General features: G+C 37.7%; 1 protein-coding gene across 1 annotated transcript in view; it reads left to right on the top strand.

Annotated features, from left to right (window-relative positions):
- Positions 1-17,535, top strand: part of pigk (phosphatidylinositol glycan anchor biosynthesis, class K) — a 54,987-nt gene that overhangs the window by 24,758 nt on the left and 12,694 nt on the right. The window contains exon 10 of the mRNA XM_038291944.1: positions 9,677-9,752. Within this exon, the coding sequence (XP_038147872.1) occupies positions 9,677-9,752 (76 nt within the window). The remainder of the gene's footprint in view (positions 1-9,676; positions 9,753-17,535) is intronic.

Raw genomic sequence — 17,535 nt, 5'->3', positions numbered from 1 at the left:
TAGGTTACTTCACCCTGTGAGTGGCTGGAGGAAAGTCAAGGCAGCTCAAAGGAGCTATTGGCCCACTTTGTCAGAAGCCGGCCGGCTTGAACTTTCAATGAAAGACAGTCAGTCATTTGAACCTCCACTCTACTGTGACATTTAGCTGGGACTGCTGCGCCTGGCTCAGTTTGAGAAAGAGATGTAGCAAAGAGGCTTTCAAAGGAAACAGTGGTACTGTGGAAAAATCTCAACCTTGCATTGTAGTATTTGAATATTCAATGCAGCTAAAATAACTTTGAAGTTTTAGTTCTTCAAATAATTGAATTATTTTTTTAGCTTAATTTTAAACTCATTGATTTATATAATAACTCCACAAAATAAAAAAGGCCAGTCTATTTCTGTGGCATATTTTAGTAGAAAGACAATTCACAGTGCTGTACCTGAGAAAACAAAGGACGCAGAAAGGTACACTGCATTTGCATGCAGATACTTAAAATGAATGAAAATGCATAATTCAAGAGAGTAAAAATGAATATTTAAAATGAGTATAAAAATTGAATAATAAAATGGTTGATTAAAACAAATGAAAATTGAACTACAAACCTAAACTAATGTTTATATTGCACAGTCTGTGATTTAAACCAATTTAGCGTTGAAGCACATTTTTCTGGGAGTTAATTTCAGATTGGTGGAACATAACCAAAAACTGCTTTTTCATGTATGGTTCTGGTTCTGTTTATTAAGATCATATTAAAGCTAGATGACGTGAAAAGTTTGCCTGTTTGATAAACTGTCAAGTCTTTAATGTATTTTGGTGCAAAATCAGCCACTGATCAATAGACTAACAGAGGTATTTTAAAGTCTATTCTCTCAGATATGTGAAACTTGTGCAAGGATGGTGGAACTGGGGTGATGTGCTCTATTTTCTTAGTTTTGGTGAGGATGCGGGCAGCTGCCTTCTGGATCAGCTGTACCTGTCTGATCGACTTTTCAGGCTTAGTTTATGTAAACCTTTAGAGACGTCCTGTGATTTCGCTCATAAATATCACCACTACAACAATTTATGGAAAAAGATCCTGCTGATACATTGGTTCTTTAATCCAGCTGATTCTGTTTTGTATAATAAAAAGTTGACTTTAGCACATGATATAGACTAAATGCACCCTGACAGTCCTTATTCTTATCATCATAATGCTTGATGCTTACTGAATGAAAACTGTAATAATGAAAACAGGACATCTGATATAATATCCCATCTGAACAATAAACATTTTTCAATACAAAGATGCAGGCTTCATAAAATCTTAATCTAATACCTGTTAAAGGGTTGTTGTTTTCAAAGGTACTTTTAATTTAATGAAACGAGGGTCATCCGGACACATATTTTAATTTACTGAATATGATATTACTTTTATTATTAACAATATTTATTCATAATTTTGTCTTCTGCTCTTTTGACCAACCAATTTTTTCATGAGAAATCTCAAATGTATTTACACATTTCTTTACAGATTTTACACATCAGATAAGAAACTATAAAAAGTTTTCTTGCTCTGAAAAAACCAAAAGCTGCCACACCCCTCTAAAAAAAATGGTGTGCCTGCCATTTGTTATGAACAGAAATGCTTTTCTGTGAAATGGACCCTCAGTGCAAATATTTTTTTGGCTGCATCTTGGTAACAAAGGGTGAAGTGAGCGCTCTTACTTTCCTCAAATATCCTGATATTTGAGAGGAGTGGGGCAGATTAAATGTCAGGAGGTGAGCTAGGCACATTTCTCCTAAACAACCCAAAACAAAAATCCTTTGTTTTTAAAAAGCTTTTTCCCCAGAAATATGACACCATTTGAATCTTGAGCCAAAAGGAAGTAAAAACACAAAGATGAAAAATGAAAACATATAGTTTTGCTAAGCCAAAGCTACAACTGATAGATGTAGGCATGTCAGCAGACCTTTGACAGCCATAACAGTCGTTGGAGAGACTAAAGAGTTGCAAAGATCTGCTGTAATCTGTTGAACTCCTTAAGCCAAATCAGTAATCCAAGACTTCTTTACCCTCAGTAATGACCTTATATGTCCAAACTGACTTTTTGTTTGTCTTTAAATTCCCCTTCAACCTCCTCATGTATAGCATCACTCATTTCTTTGGTCAAATTATATTTTTTAGATGTGTATAATAACTCAAGGCTGATGGAGGCCCCAGAATAACATTTTGACAGCTATATGAATGCAGTGCAGTTAAACTATCACAGTTAAAGCAGATTTATGTGAAGAAAAGTGAGTTTCAGCTGTTTTTATGAACTGCTTCTCTTTTATATTGCCTGCATAGCTCAATAGAAATTATCCTGGACCATTAGGCTTTCCATGTAAAAGTGTGACTCTTGGGAAATCATCATTGTTCCCTCTTACTGTAATAATTCTTGTACAAAGCACATTAAAAAAGTTTTCATTGAAAGATGTGTTGGAATCAAGAATCTCTGTGGTATATAACTTTTGATGGGCACCTGATCAATAGATAAATGAGCTAATTTGTCTGACTCCTATCCAGAACTTTTAGCATTCTGGAGGATATAGGCAAAGGAAAGGTTTTGGCCTCCAATACTCAGATAAGATGCTGGCTCTGATATTTAGTAATTGGCTGGATCGGATATTAGATGAATAACACTGATCCAGCGTTGTTGTCCAGTTGTTTCCAATTTTTACACAGTTACAGCTCTCTAGATAACTAAATTGTATTAATTCTGCCCTAATTGGAACATAGCAATATATCTTTGTTAATTTTTGTCTCAAACATGATGCCTTTACTCACATGACAAACCATACGGTTAATTCATTTAGCAGTAGCATCGGATCACTATCATAAATCTGCCAACACATGCAGCCTATGTATCGTATTTAATTGGATTGGTAAATAATGGATCACTGCAACTCTAGTTGATGGTAAGGCTGACCTCTTTTGTAAAGGTTAAAGGTTATGTTTAAAGATGATTGCAATTTAAATATCTTATTTCCCCCATCTGTTCTTTATCTTAAATGGATACAAAAAAAGAATAATTATCAATATGGATTGAATTAAAGGGCTTATAGTATGGTATATTTTCATCTATGTTGAAGCAGAGAGAATTACACACAGAAATAGTGTGAAAGAAAGATGAAAATTGCAGAAATATAATGCAGCAATAGCTTTATTAATGGCCGTGTCCAGGAAAAGACACAATGCTAAATGCAGAACCAGCGGGACAGGTGTAGTTTCTGTGAGGAAGTAAAAAGCCTAGAGATTACACATGGTTAATGGCAGCTATAACTATAAATGATGTATAAACGGCGGTTGAGTAGAGAAATTGCAGAGTGAGGAAAAATAGCCAGTATATCCTACAGCAACCTTAGCCTATTGTGACTCATAAAAATAAAGAAATAGAATAGGATATCATAAGTCACTAAGCTATAATCTTTGTTCAAAGTAAAACGTTTAGATTTGGTCCTTAAACAAGACAAGGGGTCTCTCACAAGGACAGAAAACTAGCTGTTGAGTCCACTAAAGCAGCCTGAAATTAGTCGGTTTCTGTCTTTTGTGTCCCACACACCTTTTGTCCTAAATTCTACTGCTGATATATAAATAAATGACACTGTAATAGGTGCTTGAATAGGTAATGAGTCATTGTTGGAGCTGAAAAATGAAATCTTAATTTTGTCTTGTACTCATTAAGCATCTTTTAAAGACTTCCTTTATTTCATAAATACAGGTGCTGGTCATAAAATTAGAATATCATGAAAAAGTAGATTGATTTCAGTAATTCCATTTAAAAAGTGAAACTTGTATATTATATTCATACATTACATACAAACTCATATATTTCAGATGTTTATTTTGTTTAATTTTGATGATTACAAATGACAACAAATGAAAATCTCAAATTCATCATATCAGAAAATTTGAATATTACAGAAGACCAATAAAAACAAAGGATTTATAGAAATGTTGGCCAACTGAAAAGTATGAACATGAAAAGTATGAGCATGTACTGCACTCAGTATTTAGTTGGGCCTCCTTTGGCCTGTATTACTGCAGCAATGCGGCGTGGCATGGAGTCGATCAGTCTGTGGCACTGCTCAGGTGTTATGATAGCCCAGGTTGCTCTAATAGTGGCTTTTAGCTCTTCTGAATTGTTGGGTCTGGTGTATTGCATCTTCTTCTTCACAATACCCCATAGATTTTCTATGGGGTTAAGGTCAGGAGAGTTTGCTGGCCAATTAAGAACAGGGATACCATGGTCCTTCAACCAGGTACTGGTAGCTTTGGCACTGTGTGCAGGTGCCAAGTCCTGTTGGAAAATGAAATCTGCATCTCCAAAAAGTTGGTCAGCTGCAGGAAGCATGAAGTGCTCTAAAACTTCCTGGTATGTGGCTGCGTTGACCCTGGACCTCAGAAAACACAATGGACCAACACCAGCAGATGACATGGCACCCCAAACCATCACTGACTGTGGAAACTTTACACTGGACTTCAAGCAACGTGGATGAAGTGCCTCTCTTCTTTTCCTCCAGACTCTGGGACCTTGATTTCCAAAGGAAATGCAAAATTTACTTTCATCAGAGAACATGACTTTGGACCACTCACCAGCAGTCCAGTCCTGTTTCTCTTTAGCCCAGGCAAGACGCTTCTGACGCTGTCTGTGGTTCAAGAGTGGCTTGACACAAGGAATGCGACAGCAGAAACCCATGTCTTTCATACGTCTGTGTGTGGTGGTTCTTGAAGCACTCACTCCAGCTGCAGTCCACTCTTTGTGAATCTCCCCCACATTTTTGAATGGGTTTTGTTTCACAATCCTCTCCAGGGTGCGGTTATCTCTCTTGCTTGTACACTTTTTTCGACCACATCTTTTCCTTCCCTTCGCCTCTCTATTAATGTGCTTGGACACTGAGCTCTGTGAACAGCCAGCCTCTTTAGCGATGACCTTTTGTGTCTTGCCCTCCTTGTGCAAGGTGTCGATGGTCGTCTTTTGGACAACTGTCAAGTCAGCAGTCTTCCCCATGATTGTGTAGCCTATAGAACTAGACTGAAAGACCATTTAAAGGCTTTTGCAGGTGGTTTGAGTTAATTAGCTTATTAGAGTGTGGCACCAGGGGCCATCAATTTTGAACCTTTTCACAATATTCTAATTTTCTGATATGATGAATTTGAGATTTTCATTTGTTGTCATTTGTAATCATCAAAATTAAACAAAATAAACATCTGAAATATATGAGTTTGTATGTAATGTATGAATATAATATACAAGTTTCACTTTTTAAATGGAATTACTGAAATCAATCTACTTTTTCATGATATTCTAATTTTATGACCAGCACCTGTAGATCCTCCCTCACTGTAATCGGTTCACTCAATGCTAGGTGGGTTGGACCCCCTGTTGCATTAACAATGGCCTTAATTCTTCATGACTTTCTTTAAAAATAATTTCTAACTTGTTAAACTCATAGATTTTGATTCATATTAAAGGATAGCACCCTTGTTTTGGTTAATTTGTTGCACAGCAATTAGATGAATCCCCGGTTCCTTCACACCCCAAATGTACTATGTTGGATGGCAGCTATGGAAACTTTTGAAATCCATGTTTATGAGCTAAACAGCCCTAAAACGTAATAAGATCTGAGTTTTTTTTTTTGTTTGTTTTTTGAGTGTAGGAAAATGTGCACGTTTTTTTTTTTTACTTCCTCATTCAGTGAGAATCCATAAGCTTACGGTTTGTGCTGTACTCTCCCCTTGGATCTGACCAGGGGTCATATCTATCATTATCTTTATTATTATCTATGTTGTTTTTTTCCCCTAAATGCTTAGAATTTAGGAAAATTCACTCGTACTCTCAAACTTAAGAATAAAAGCTGTTTATCAACTTTTTCAAGTCTTAATCCCCGGGCACACCGGTTCAGTCCGACTTTTTATTCTCCGATCCGTTTTCTTTCCCCCATATCCCAGTGACTGTGTATAGCGATGCTCGGACTCAAAGGTTGAGCTGATCTGTGCAGATTTTTTGTCACCACTGTGTCACACAAATGGAAACAATTTCCCACTTTTGATGGGGACAGCTTATGAAAAGTTATTAAAAATACATAGATAAAAATAAATGTATTTTCAATATGTAATCAGCCAAACACAGTCAGGTTTGCAGTCGCACAGCACATTTAAAGCAGGTGAAGCAGACCTGTGCATAAACAATGAAACATTTTTAAAAAACAGACTTACCCAGAAGTTCACAAGGACAGAAAACGGATAAAATAGTGAAGCTCTTTAAGCCTTGCAAGAACAATGAGGGCCAGAAAGAGCAGTTTATCACTCTCCTTGAGAAAAAGGAAAAAAAAAAAATTCAGGTGGACACAAAAGGGATATAGTAAAAAAATTTAAAATAAAAATTTTGCCAACTTCACAGATCTCTTAGAATCACCTCTCACTGCCTATAAACTACCCAATAGCCTTTTGTTGCTTTATTTTTCTCTGCTTTAAAATGTAGTTCCCATAATATATATAATTAAAAAAATTCTGTTCTGGTTAGAGAGGCTGCACACACTCGTTAAGAAGGGCTTTGCTTTGTAGTAGCGTAGGTTTTGTTTTATCATCCTACACTTTGCTAGAATTGTGAGTGAGACACTTGATAAATAACTTTGAAGTCCAGCTTTTAACTTGTCTTATTATCTTTTTGCTAATAAGTCCAATCTTAAGAGTTGTCTTGGAACTAATTTTAAGAAATTTGATAAAAAATGGCCCCTGAATATTAATGACGTGTAGAAAAGCTGCACAAAGTATAAAAGCAGCAGTACAGTAGTGTCCGCACGTCAAGCATATATCAAGCTTTAGAGTACAGGAAACTACCTGACCTTTGTGACTTTGAGCTTTTCCTGCTAGAGGTAGCAACCTTAACGCTGGAACGTTGTAGTTATATAGAGGAGACATGGTCAGCAGTAATATTTGTGTAAAAAAAAAAGTCTTTAACTGCTCTGTAAGTATCATGGGCCCCAAAATGTTCCAATAAACATTATATCAAATCATCCTGATTTGTTAAGTATAGCAGAATGGATTCATGCTTTCATTTAAATTAAATGTTTTTATTATTTAATCTGAATGTAGCAGCTAAAGGGAAGACTCATCCACATGTTTTCCATCTGTTATTGTCCAACTTTGGTGACGCTGTTAATTGTAGCCTCAGTGTCCTGTTCTTAGCCATCAGCAGTGACATCTGGTGTGGTCTTCCGTCCATCTGCTTCATGGTTTAAAATGTGCATTTGACAAATAACCTTCTGTTTTTTTTCTCTTTTTTTTTTAACTTAACCATTTAATCTAAATATGCATTTTTTATGAATACAATTTGCTCTCATGTTTCTCTCTCTGTGAATTAAAACTTACTGAATTGTGTTCTTCTCATACAATTCATTCTTTAGTGTACCTGTATGTTTTCATCTGCTTCTCTCACTTGAATTTCCCCGCCGTGGGACAATAACTGGGACTTCTATTCTATTTTATAGTTCAGTTTAGGGTTGCAACTAATGATTATTTTGGAAATCCATTAATCTCTCTATTATTTTTTGATTAATCGATTAATAATCGGGAAGCCAAAGGTTCCTTAAAGCAGTGTTGTTTTTGTCAACGATGACTATGATGAAATCATTTCGTTGACGCTCCTTTTTTTTCCATGACGATAACGAAAACTGAGGAGCTTTGGATGACGAAAACATAACTAGTCAGATTGTCGGTCAGACGTTTAAAATGCATCATTGTGCTGTAACCAGCAAAGCAATATCAGCCGTGCTTCTGTGTCCTGTTTGATCTTGCCGCCCACCTGCAGCTCAGCGTTGCACATGCTGCAGGAGCACAGATGGATCATGGCAACAGCTCCCGGAATGGTCCAGTTCTGCGTGCTCAACTCTAACAAACTTTGCTCTGATCTTCCATCTGTGATTGGGTATTAATGTGTCTTTGCGCGCACAGAGCTTCAAGCCTGCGCTTCACTCTCCACTCTAATGGTTCGCTCTCAGCAGTATGGCTCTTCCTGCTGTCGCTACTTAATAAAATATGTGACTGATCATCCTTTGCCAAGCGTAAAAAACCCTTTTGTCTAACTATCAGTATATTCCCCCAACCCTCTTGACAGCTCTATTGCATATTCCTCTGCACAAATTTTACCAGTTGTGTTTCCACTGGATTAACGGTCGTGCATGGACATGACAGTATTTTATCTGTCTCTGACATGCTCAGGCCAGCCCAGTGGGCCCAGACTCCTATTCCACGTTTAGTTGATAAAATCCACCTTTCTTATCCATTCTCATGCTTAGTTGGTTTGGACTTCACAGCGATGCCGTAATGCTTGTGACTGGCAAATGTTCCGTTTGTGAACAAGCAATTGAAGAAGTGTATGTAGCTAATGAAGAGGCTGCTGATTGAGTTTATAAAGGTCTAAGTCATTATGATGATTGCTTTTCTGGCATTCAGAGGATGGAAATTGAAACTATTAAGTGATTTTTTTTTATTTTTTTTTTATACATGCTTACCACTTGAAAGTCTTTCTACTAGTCTACCTTCACCTATTTGCACTTATTGGCTCATACAAATTTATGCAACGCTACACGGACTGAGAAGCAACTAGGGGTTAAGAGCCGTGCCCCTGGTGTAGGGCTTGGCAATTATTTGCATTTCAAATATAATTGCAATTTATCAAAACCCATTTCTTTAATCACAGAGGCACTCAAATTTGGGTACATTTCATTTAACAAAACTAAGACAGTGATTTTCTCACTCCAGCCCTTTAGGTGGAGGTAAAATGCTTAACGTGGGGGAGAGTCTAGGGCACAGATCCACCCATACCTGTAGAAGTCTTCCCTTTTCCACACAGTAACTGTACAGTCCTCTGACAAAGGACTCTGGATTAGCACTTTTAATTTTTGGCTAAGATGTTGAGCACTTGGGGCACACCTCCTGTTTTCACTTGTAGTGGTATGTGAGTACCCTTTATAAAATACAGATTATAATAATCTCTATTGCTGGATAATTTTCCCACTACATCGGTGGACATTTTAATTTGATTTAATTTCAGATGTCCAGGTTGCTCTTCTGTTAAGTGGACAAAAAATGCGTTGCCTAATTGATACAATTGGAAGTTTTACCTGCATGGCAGCAATTTTAATCAAGTCGTGTCATTTTTATCAGTAAATTTGATTTATAACAGCCTCTTAAATAAACTCTAAAGCCTGTATTACCTGTGAAGTTGGCTCCAATGTATCTAGCGTCCTGAATGCTGGATTAAGTATTCCTTTTTCTGGGACCTCTTTGGTGGTTCAGTAGGACTTAGAACTCTTTCAGCAGTCTTAAGCCACATTAAAAAGTTATCCAGCATGTTGCTGAAAGGGTTTTGTAGCTTAATTACAAAACAGATGTTTTTCTTTTGTTTTCTACAGATTTGATTCATAATTTCTCATTGTTGCTCCCAGGGCTAAATGGCTGCTGTAGTAGATGTATTCTGATTGCACAAGGATTATTAAGTTGATTTGGGTTTGGTGAGAGGGGTGGGGTGGGGGAGTTCTTTTGATTGCACACAGACCACTGTCAGAAATCCTTTTTGTTTTCACACCTTCTTTTCTTTTAATCTTATGCGTTTGTTATAAATTGACTATCTTTGCTGCGTAATTGCTGACAGTTCTGTTCTCTTATAGCCCTGCGAATGGAGAGCTGCGTGAAGAGATCTACTCGTACGTGGAACAGCTGCCGGTATCTGAGATCATCCATCAGGTAAGAGCAGGAGGTTTAAACAAACTGGTCCGGATCACTCAAACCCACACAAGTCGAGGACGCATTTTCAGCAGTTGAGCCTCTTGCGTTGGCAGGCGATTTGTTCTGCAGCATTATGTTTTCTCCTTTTGTTAGTTTAAGTGCGTCCACACTCACCCTTAACATGGACACAGAGCAGAAAAGTTAAGTGCAACATTCACCAACAGATGTCTATGTGTGGTATCCATGGCAATGGCTCCATGTATGAAATGTACTCTCTGTGTGAAGGGCGGCCACCGTGAAATCCAGCAGAATGGCTGGGCGGGATAGTGGTGAGGAATTGTGCATTCACCTCATTCCCAAATGGATTGGGTCTCTCACTCGGATCGACCTTCACAAATGAACACCTCTTCCTCCTCAATCCATCTTTTGAACGTGCACGCTGCATTCAAAGTAGCTGGCCTTTGGTCCCATATCATCCTTGTAAGATTTTCCATTATGAGGCCATTAAAAATACAATTTCTGTTCTCCCACTTCAGAAACATAAGAAACAGCATTAATCATCACCAGAGGCAAGCCAACAGCTGACATTTGTGGTGTTTCCTCAAATGTCTTTGATGTGATCCAGTTTCAAATGCAGTCACGTTTAAATATGTTATCATTACCAAACACAAACTCTTCTGTTTGTTTGTTTAGTCAGAAGTTGGGAAAGATGAATTAAGGCACGAGTATCAGATTGATCTTTCGATAGTTAAAATCTTTACCAGGTAATTGTTTTTGTTACTAGTTTTGCTTTTAATCAACCACTCCTTCATCTTCTTTAGATTTGTGATAAAAGTCACATTTTAAAATTGCATAGAACTGAACCAAATTGTGACAATTTAAGAAATGGCAACGGCCAAACACTGAAATAAGGTCAACGGTTATTGGCAGTTTAACAGGAAGAAGACAGTCCAGACAATCATTTCATTCGCAATGTATTGCAATTTAAATAAACATAATTTCCCAATTGCACATGCAAATCATTTTTGTCACATTAAATTTAACTAAGGTAAGATATTAACTTTCTCACTCAACCAATTTAGGGGGGGGGGGGATATGCTAAATATGGTTATGTCACCACACAGACTGGAAGAAAAATGTCCTATCAGCACAGCTCTATGAATGGTGTCAATAGTGTGTGAGTTGTTCATTTATATCAGTCATTTTTCTTAAAATCTGAGTAATTCCCATTAAAGCTGCAGTCTGTAACATTGAGAAGAGAGCAGACTTCGACTGAAAATTTGAAGAAAAACAGGTTTCACGCCACTCCCCCACCCTCTCTGCTTCACTCATGCCCCACCTCCAAGCTCCACCCCTCTCACAGCACCTGCGCGGCTACCGCATGCGACCAGAAGCGTCCAAGCAGCGTACGCGGCATGGAGTGTGAACCGGTAAGAGCGATAACACTCACCTCCAAGCAGCTAGATATAAGATGCTGGTTATACGGAAGTTTGCCGTGTAAGCAGTTGTCGGCAGGGGCAGTAAGGACAGTTTCTCTTTCGCTGGTGGCTGTTGCTCCGCCATGACTTCCATGCGCGTCCTCCTGACTGCAGCAGCCAGGCGGCAGCGGCAGGTTCAGTGGTGAGAGGGAGGGGGCGGGATTCAGCGTGTGTGAGCTGTGATTGACACTCCATCAGACGCTCCTCTGGCTGTGATTGGTTGTTTTGTCTCGTCCCGAAATATTCTTTCCAGATTGAAATACAGGCAGTATGCGGGACCAATTGAAGCAGTTTTTTTCACAAATCACATGTACTGCTGTCTGGGCATAGGGACAGTTTTAGCCAATATGACAAAAAAGTGATTTTTAAAAACTTACAGACTTCATCTTTAATATAATCCACCTGAAATAAGGTTCGGTTGTTCTGCTAGGTTTTTCTTTGTTTTCTATTCCCGAGCTCTGTTACATTGAAAAATGTGCCTTTAGCTAAAGCATCCAGAGAGTTTCCAAAGGATCAAAATGTCATGGAATGAAGGCACCAGCCAGGAGAAAAGCACTAAAAGATTCAAAAGCTTTATCAATATCTCAGGTTATATCATAGAGAAAGCTACAATTTAAGAGAGAAACTGGGCAAAGTTTTTCACAAACTAATAAGACAGAAATAAAAACTGACCAGGAAGGCTGTCAAGAACCTCGTGGTAAAAATGAAGGTTGTCCAAAAGATTTCACATGTCTAACGTACGGCAGACACTGTTATTCTCTACATGTATAGACTAAGAAAAGAGTTGCAAACAGAATCCTTTCCTCCAAAGAAAACTCTCAGTCTGGATCGCAGTGGTTTAAAAATTCTGCAGGAGATTATAATCTAAAGAATCTAGACTAAAAATGTTGACTCAAAGATTCAAAAGTGCTGCACATCACTAAAAAGGAAAATCCATACTTACAATGATTAGGGTTATAATAGTTAAACAAATCTAATGAAAAAACAAAAACTGAAATGGAGAAAATAATTTTACTGACCAAAATAAAAAAAATAAATGTAAATAGAAAGAAAAAAGGATATCTGATACAGTATTGTAAATTTGTTAAAGTGACTAAAACATAGTAAAATGATAGCTATAAACATACCGTTTATTTTTGTGTTTATAATTTTTTTTATAAGCCTTGCAAACTGATGTGACTCTGTTAAAGTTGTAATTTAAACTGATTTTGAAAATGATATTTTGTGTTTTTTATTGCCTGTATGCACGATTTCATAAATTCAATACCACTTTGACAAGATCTTTTTTAAACCCTTTACGTTAAAGTTAAGAGAAGTATGAAAATTTTAAACTACTACTTAAAGTGATGAAAACTTAACTAAAATAAAGAAATATTAGAATGATGGTAATTTCCAAAAATAGCAAACCTATTCTATAGTGATGGTGAGATGAAGCCTCATGAGGCATTGAACCGTTTGGCCAAATTGCTTCAACGATCCCCACAGTTCATGAGGCTTCGTGTGAACAGGTCACCCCATACTGGTGGACAGCAGAACTACAGTTTGTAATAAAATCTGTGAATTTTTTTGCAATTGTTTTTCTTTTTTTTCCCCTTTTAAGTTCCCTTGAAATTGTTAATGGTTGGTGTGTATGATAAAATCTTTTGTAAGTTTTTTTTTTAAGTGTAAAATTTCTTAGAACAATCATTTAAGGTGCACAGTTTTTCTGCCATTTTAGTGAAATAAACTCAAGCAGACAGTAAAAGTATTTGTGCAAATTGGGCAATGATGAACAAAATGAAAGGTGTTAGTCATTTTTATTCAAACATGATAGTTTTTCCATGTTTTTTGGTTTTAGTCAGGTTGGAAGTTATGTTCAACCAATCTTTTGGCTAAGCCAACCTAATTTACCCAATCTATATTTTTACTCGGGCAAAACAATGCAAATTAGTCTCATCAGCCAAAATAATTAAGTTTAATCGCAATTTTCAAAAGAGAAAGACAGGTCTTGAACCATCAACCTCCAGGGTAAGAGACTGTCTCTTACAGAGGACGCCACTCATGTGGACAGTCTCATCTGGGAGAAAATACTTCTTAACCCTGACGTATTAACACTGGCTTTGTCTGGTGGTTTTGCTCAGATTTTGATCATTATATTGTTTATTCAAACCCAATTAGCTTTAAGCAACTAGATTGGTTGGAAAGACAACCAATTTATTCTTAGAATCTATTCAAACTTTATCCTGCTGACAGCAGCTCTCCTCCAATCTCCCACATCTTGACTGAACACTGAGACTGTTTAGATGCCTGTCAAAATTCTTACCGAAGCGGTCACGTGGTATCACGGTAGCGAGGCCTCGGACGTCATCAATTTTGGCCCCTCCTCTAAATGAATCACGCCTCGACACGCGCTTCGGGGAAACGCCCCCTCCATTACTCGACACACGCCTCGAAGCCTCGGCTCATCTCATAACATCACTACTATTCTAAAACTAACTGAATTAGAGAAGAAAAAAAAGTTACAATCAAAACTAAACCAGTATGAGAAACTTAAAACGCTTATAATCCTTCAATCAAACATAGTAATGGGGGCATCATGCTGTGGGGTTACAGTTTGAGTGGAAGGTAGAAGGTAGAGTAATTTAGCATCACCACCAATGTAAAGGTACATCCACTTCATCAGAAGAACGGCTTCACTGAGTGAAAGTTAAAGTTAGTGTTATTTGGTCTAATGGTTTCTAATTTATTTAATGTTATCACTGGCAGTTTGTGGATTTAAGCATCTTAATCTTAAATTCAGAATAGTGCAACATATAAAGTTTAACTACGGATGTTTTTTGTGACTGCCATTTTAATGACTGCCTTCTACACGTTCCACATTTTATGTTGTCTAAATTTAATGCGCATTATGCCTCTTGGGGATTATGACTTAAATTGAAATGCTGCCAGGCTATCTTTAATTTACTGTAATTGCATTTTTTTTTTTTTTTGCAGTCCGCAATGTGACAGTTGTGGCATTTTTTTTTTTTTCCCACTTTAGATGCATAAACACACAGCAGCTAATGTCAGTAGCTGAATTAAAGCCAAGTGTCAAATCTGGCTTTTCAATTTTTAAAGGCTGAGGCAGAGTCGATCAGCCCAGAGAAATGAAGCTGACCAGGGGTCTGAGCCTAGCCAGCAGCTTACTGTCATCATGAGAGGAAACGGGGGGTCTCCACATCCAACAGCTGCCTCTGGGATATTGGTTCATGACAGCCTGAAAGCTCTGCTAATGTTTAGAATCAGATCCGCTGCCTGCTACTCACATAAAAGCACCTCCATAAACCAATTTCCATCACTGGGAAACTTTGGTTACCACACAAACAGAACCTATGAATTCTACATCTGCAACTTGGATTCATATGTTGACTTAATTTTCTATATTCCTAATATAAAAAAGAAAAGTTTTTTTTTTCTTTTTTTTGTTAATTCAGGACGCATACACATTTCACAAACATTCTGTAACCCAATGACCACTGGCAGAGATTTCGATTATTGGCTGCAGCTCCTGCTGGGCTTGAGATGGGGGTACTGACAGGCAGAGTCATCTTTCCCCTTCCCCGTGGCCCATCTGCACTGCAGCAGAATGACCAATGTTTACTGAACACATGGACAAGTGTCCTGTCTTTGATTAGCCATTAAATAGAGTGTAGGACTGGTTTTAGTGGGATGGTAGCTTTGCCTTACTTGTTAATCAGATATTCTCATGAGAATACATGATTAGACTTAATCTGATGATGGGCCACATCTGAACTGAAAAGGCACCTCTTCTGTTGGTGTGTTCAAGAAATTACAATGCAATCAAATTGAACTAGTTTACAGGTGCTGGTCATAAAATTAGAATATCATGAAAAAGTAGATTGATTTCAGTAATTCCATTTAAAAAGTGAAACTTGTATATTATATTCATACATTACATACAAACTCATATATTTCAGATGTTTATTTTGTTTAATTTTGATGATTACAAATGACAACAAATGAAAATCTCAAATTCATCATATCAGAAAATTAGAACATTACTGAAGACCAATAAAAACAAAGGATTTATAGAAATGTTGGCCAACTGAAAAGTATGAACATGAAAAGTATGAGCATGTACAGCACTCAGTATTTAGTTGGGCCTCCTTTGGCCTGTATTACTGCAGCAATGCGGCGTGGCATGGAGTCGATCAGTCTGTGGCACTGCTCAGGTGTTATGATAGCCCAGGTTGCTCTAATAGTGGCTTTTAGCTCTTCTGAATTGTTGGGTCTGGTGTATTGCATCTTCTTCTTCACAATACCCCATAGATTTTCTATGGGGTTAAGGTCAGGAGAGTTTGCTGGCCAATTAAGAACAGGGATACCATGGTCCTTCAACCAGGTACTGGTAGCTTTGGCACTGTGTGCAGGTGCCAAGTCCTGTTGGAAAATGAAATCTGCATCTCCAAAAAGTTGGTCAGCTGCAGGAAGCATGAAGTGCTCTAAAACTTCCTGGTATGTGGCTGCGTTGACCCTGGACCTCAGAAAACACAATGGACCAACACCAGCAGATGACATGGCACCCCAAACCATCACTGACTGTGGAAACTTTACACTGGACTTCAAGCAACGTGGATGAAGTGCCTCTCTTCTTTTCCTCCAGACTCTGGGACCTTGATTTCCAAAGGAAATGCAAAATTTACTTTCATCAGAGAACATGACTTTGGACCACTCACCAGCAGTCCAGTCCTGTTTCTCTTTAGCCCAGGCAAGACGCTTCTGACGCTGTCTGTGGTTCAAGAGTGGCTTGACACAAGGAATGCGACAGCAGAAACCCATGTCTTTCATACGTCTGTGTGTGGTGGTTCTTGAAGCACTCACTCCAGCTGCAGTCCACTCTTTGTGAATCTCCCCCACATTTTTGAATGGGTTTGTTTCACAATCCTCTCCAGGGTGCGGTTATCTCTCTTGCTTGTACACTTTTTTCGTCCACATCTTTTCCTTCCCTTCGCCTCTCTATTAATGTGCTTGGACACTGAGCTCTGTGAACAGCCAGCCTCTTTAGCGATGACCTTTTGTGTCTTGCCCTCCTTGTGCAAGGTGTCGATGGTCGTCTTTTGGACAACTGTCAAGTCAGCAGTCTTCCCCATGATTGTGTAGCCTATAGAACTAGACTGAAAGACCATTTAAAGGCTTTTGCAGGTGGTTTGAGTTAATTAGCTGATTAGAGTGTGGCACCAGGGGCCATCAATTTTGAACCTTTTCACAATATTCTAATTTTCTGATATGATGAATTTGAGATTTTCATTTGTTGTCATTTGTAATCATCAAAATTAAACAAAATAAACATCTGAAATATATGAGTTTGTATGTAATGTATGAATATAATATACAAGTTTCACTTTTTAAATGGAATTACTGAAATCAATCTACTTTTTCATGATATTCTAATTTTATGACCAGCACCTGTATTTAACTAAGTATAAACCAGATTCATTACAAAAAGTAATTAAATGGTTATGGTTTACATTTACATACATTTAGATAAGGGAGTACTGTCAAAAAAGACGATGAAACACGAGATCCATTAATTCAGACATGCTAAATGTAGGTGGATATTAAAGCAAATCAAACTTCTTTAATACCACAGCAGAAGCACAAACTAATCACACCACAATGCAGTAATTCGTGCAAATGGAGGCCAAAGCAAGGTTTAAGTGCACACTTGGATAGCACATAGACATAGTTTTCATTAAGCCCATATATTTTTTAATTGATACTATGTAATATTTTAACTAATTATTGAGGATTTTTATTAGTGTCATGAATCTGTATATAAGGAATTCCCCTAATTATCAAATGAAATAATTTCATTGATACGCACCTTATTTCTTTGATTGAAAAGAAGCTCAATTTATTTTCTAGTAAATCAGAAGATGACTTGAAAATGAGTCACCAGATTGACAGAAAGTAGATAAAGGAAATTTGTGTGTAGTGTAAACAAAGTTCTTATAGTGTTTGTATTTGTGTGCTGAGGTGATTAATGTCCTGCCACGGAGGTAGTGCCACCGTCTCCGTCAGGCTTCACACCTCTCCTGTTGCCAGCATCTAATCACATTATGTTCACTTCTGGAAATAACTCAAGTTCCTTCGTATCCTTTATTTCCCTTCCCTGCTTCTCTTGTGTATTGTACTTTTTTTTTTTTCTCTCCTAGCCGTCGCTGTGAGCTTTGGTCTCCGGCGTCAAATTGTTATTTGTTCCTTTGCCAGCTTGACGCCACCCCATATGGCTCAGGAGAATTGAAAATGGAAACAGTGAAAATTAATGCTTCGCCTACCCTCCC

Source organism: Cyprinodon tularosa, unplaced genomic scaffold, assembly GCF_016077235.1.
Source record: "Cyprinodon tularosa strain WSP-4 unplaced genomic scaffold, ASM1607723v1 ctg304, whole genome shotgun sequence".
Classification (NCBI taxonomy): Eukaryota; Metazoa; Chordata; class Actinopteri; order Cyprinodontiformes; family Cyprinodontidae; genus Cyprinodon; species Cyprinodon tularosa.
Note: the sequence above shows the minus strand (reverse complement) of the source record. Positions and strands in the feature narration are given on the sequence as shown.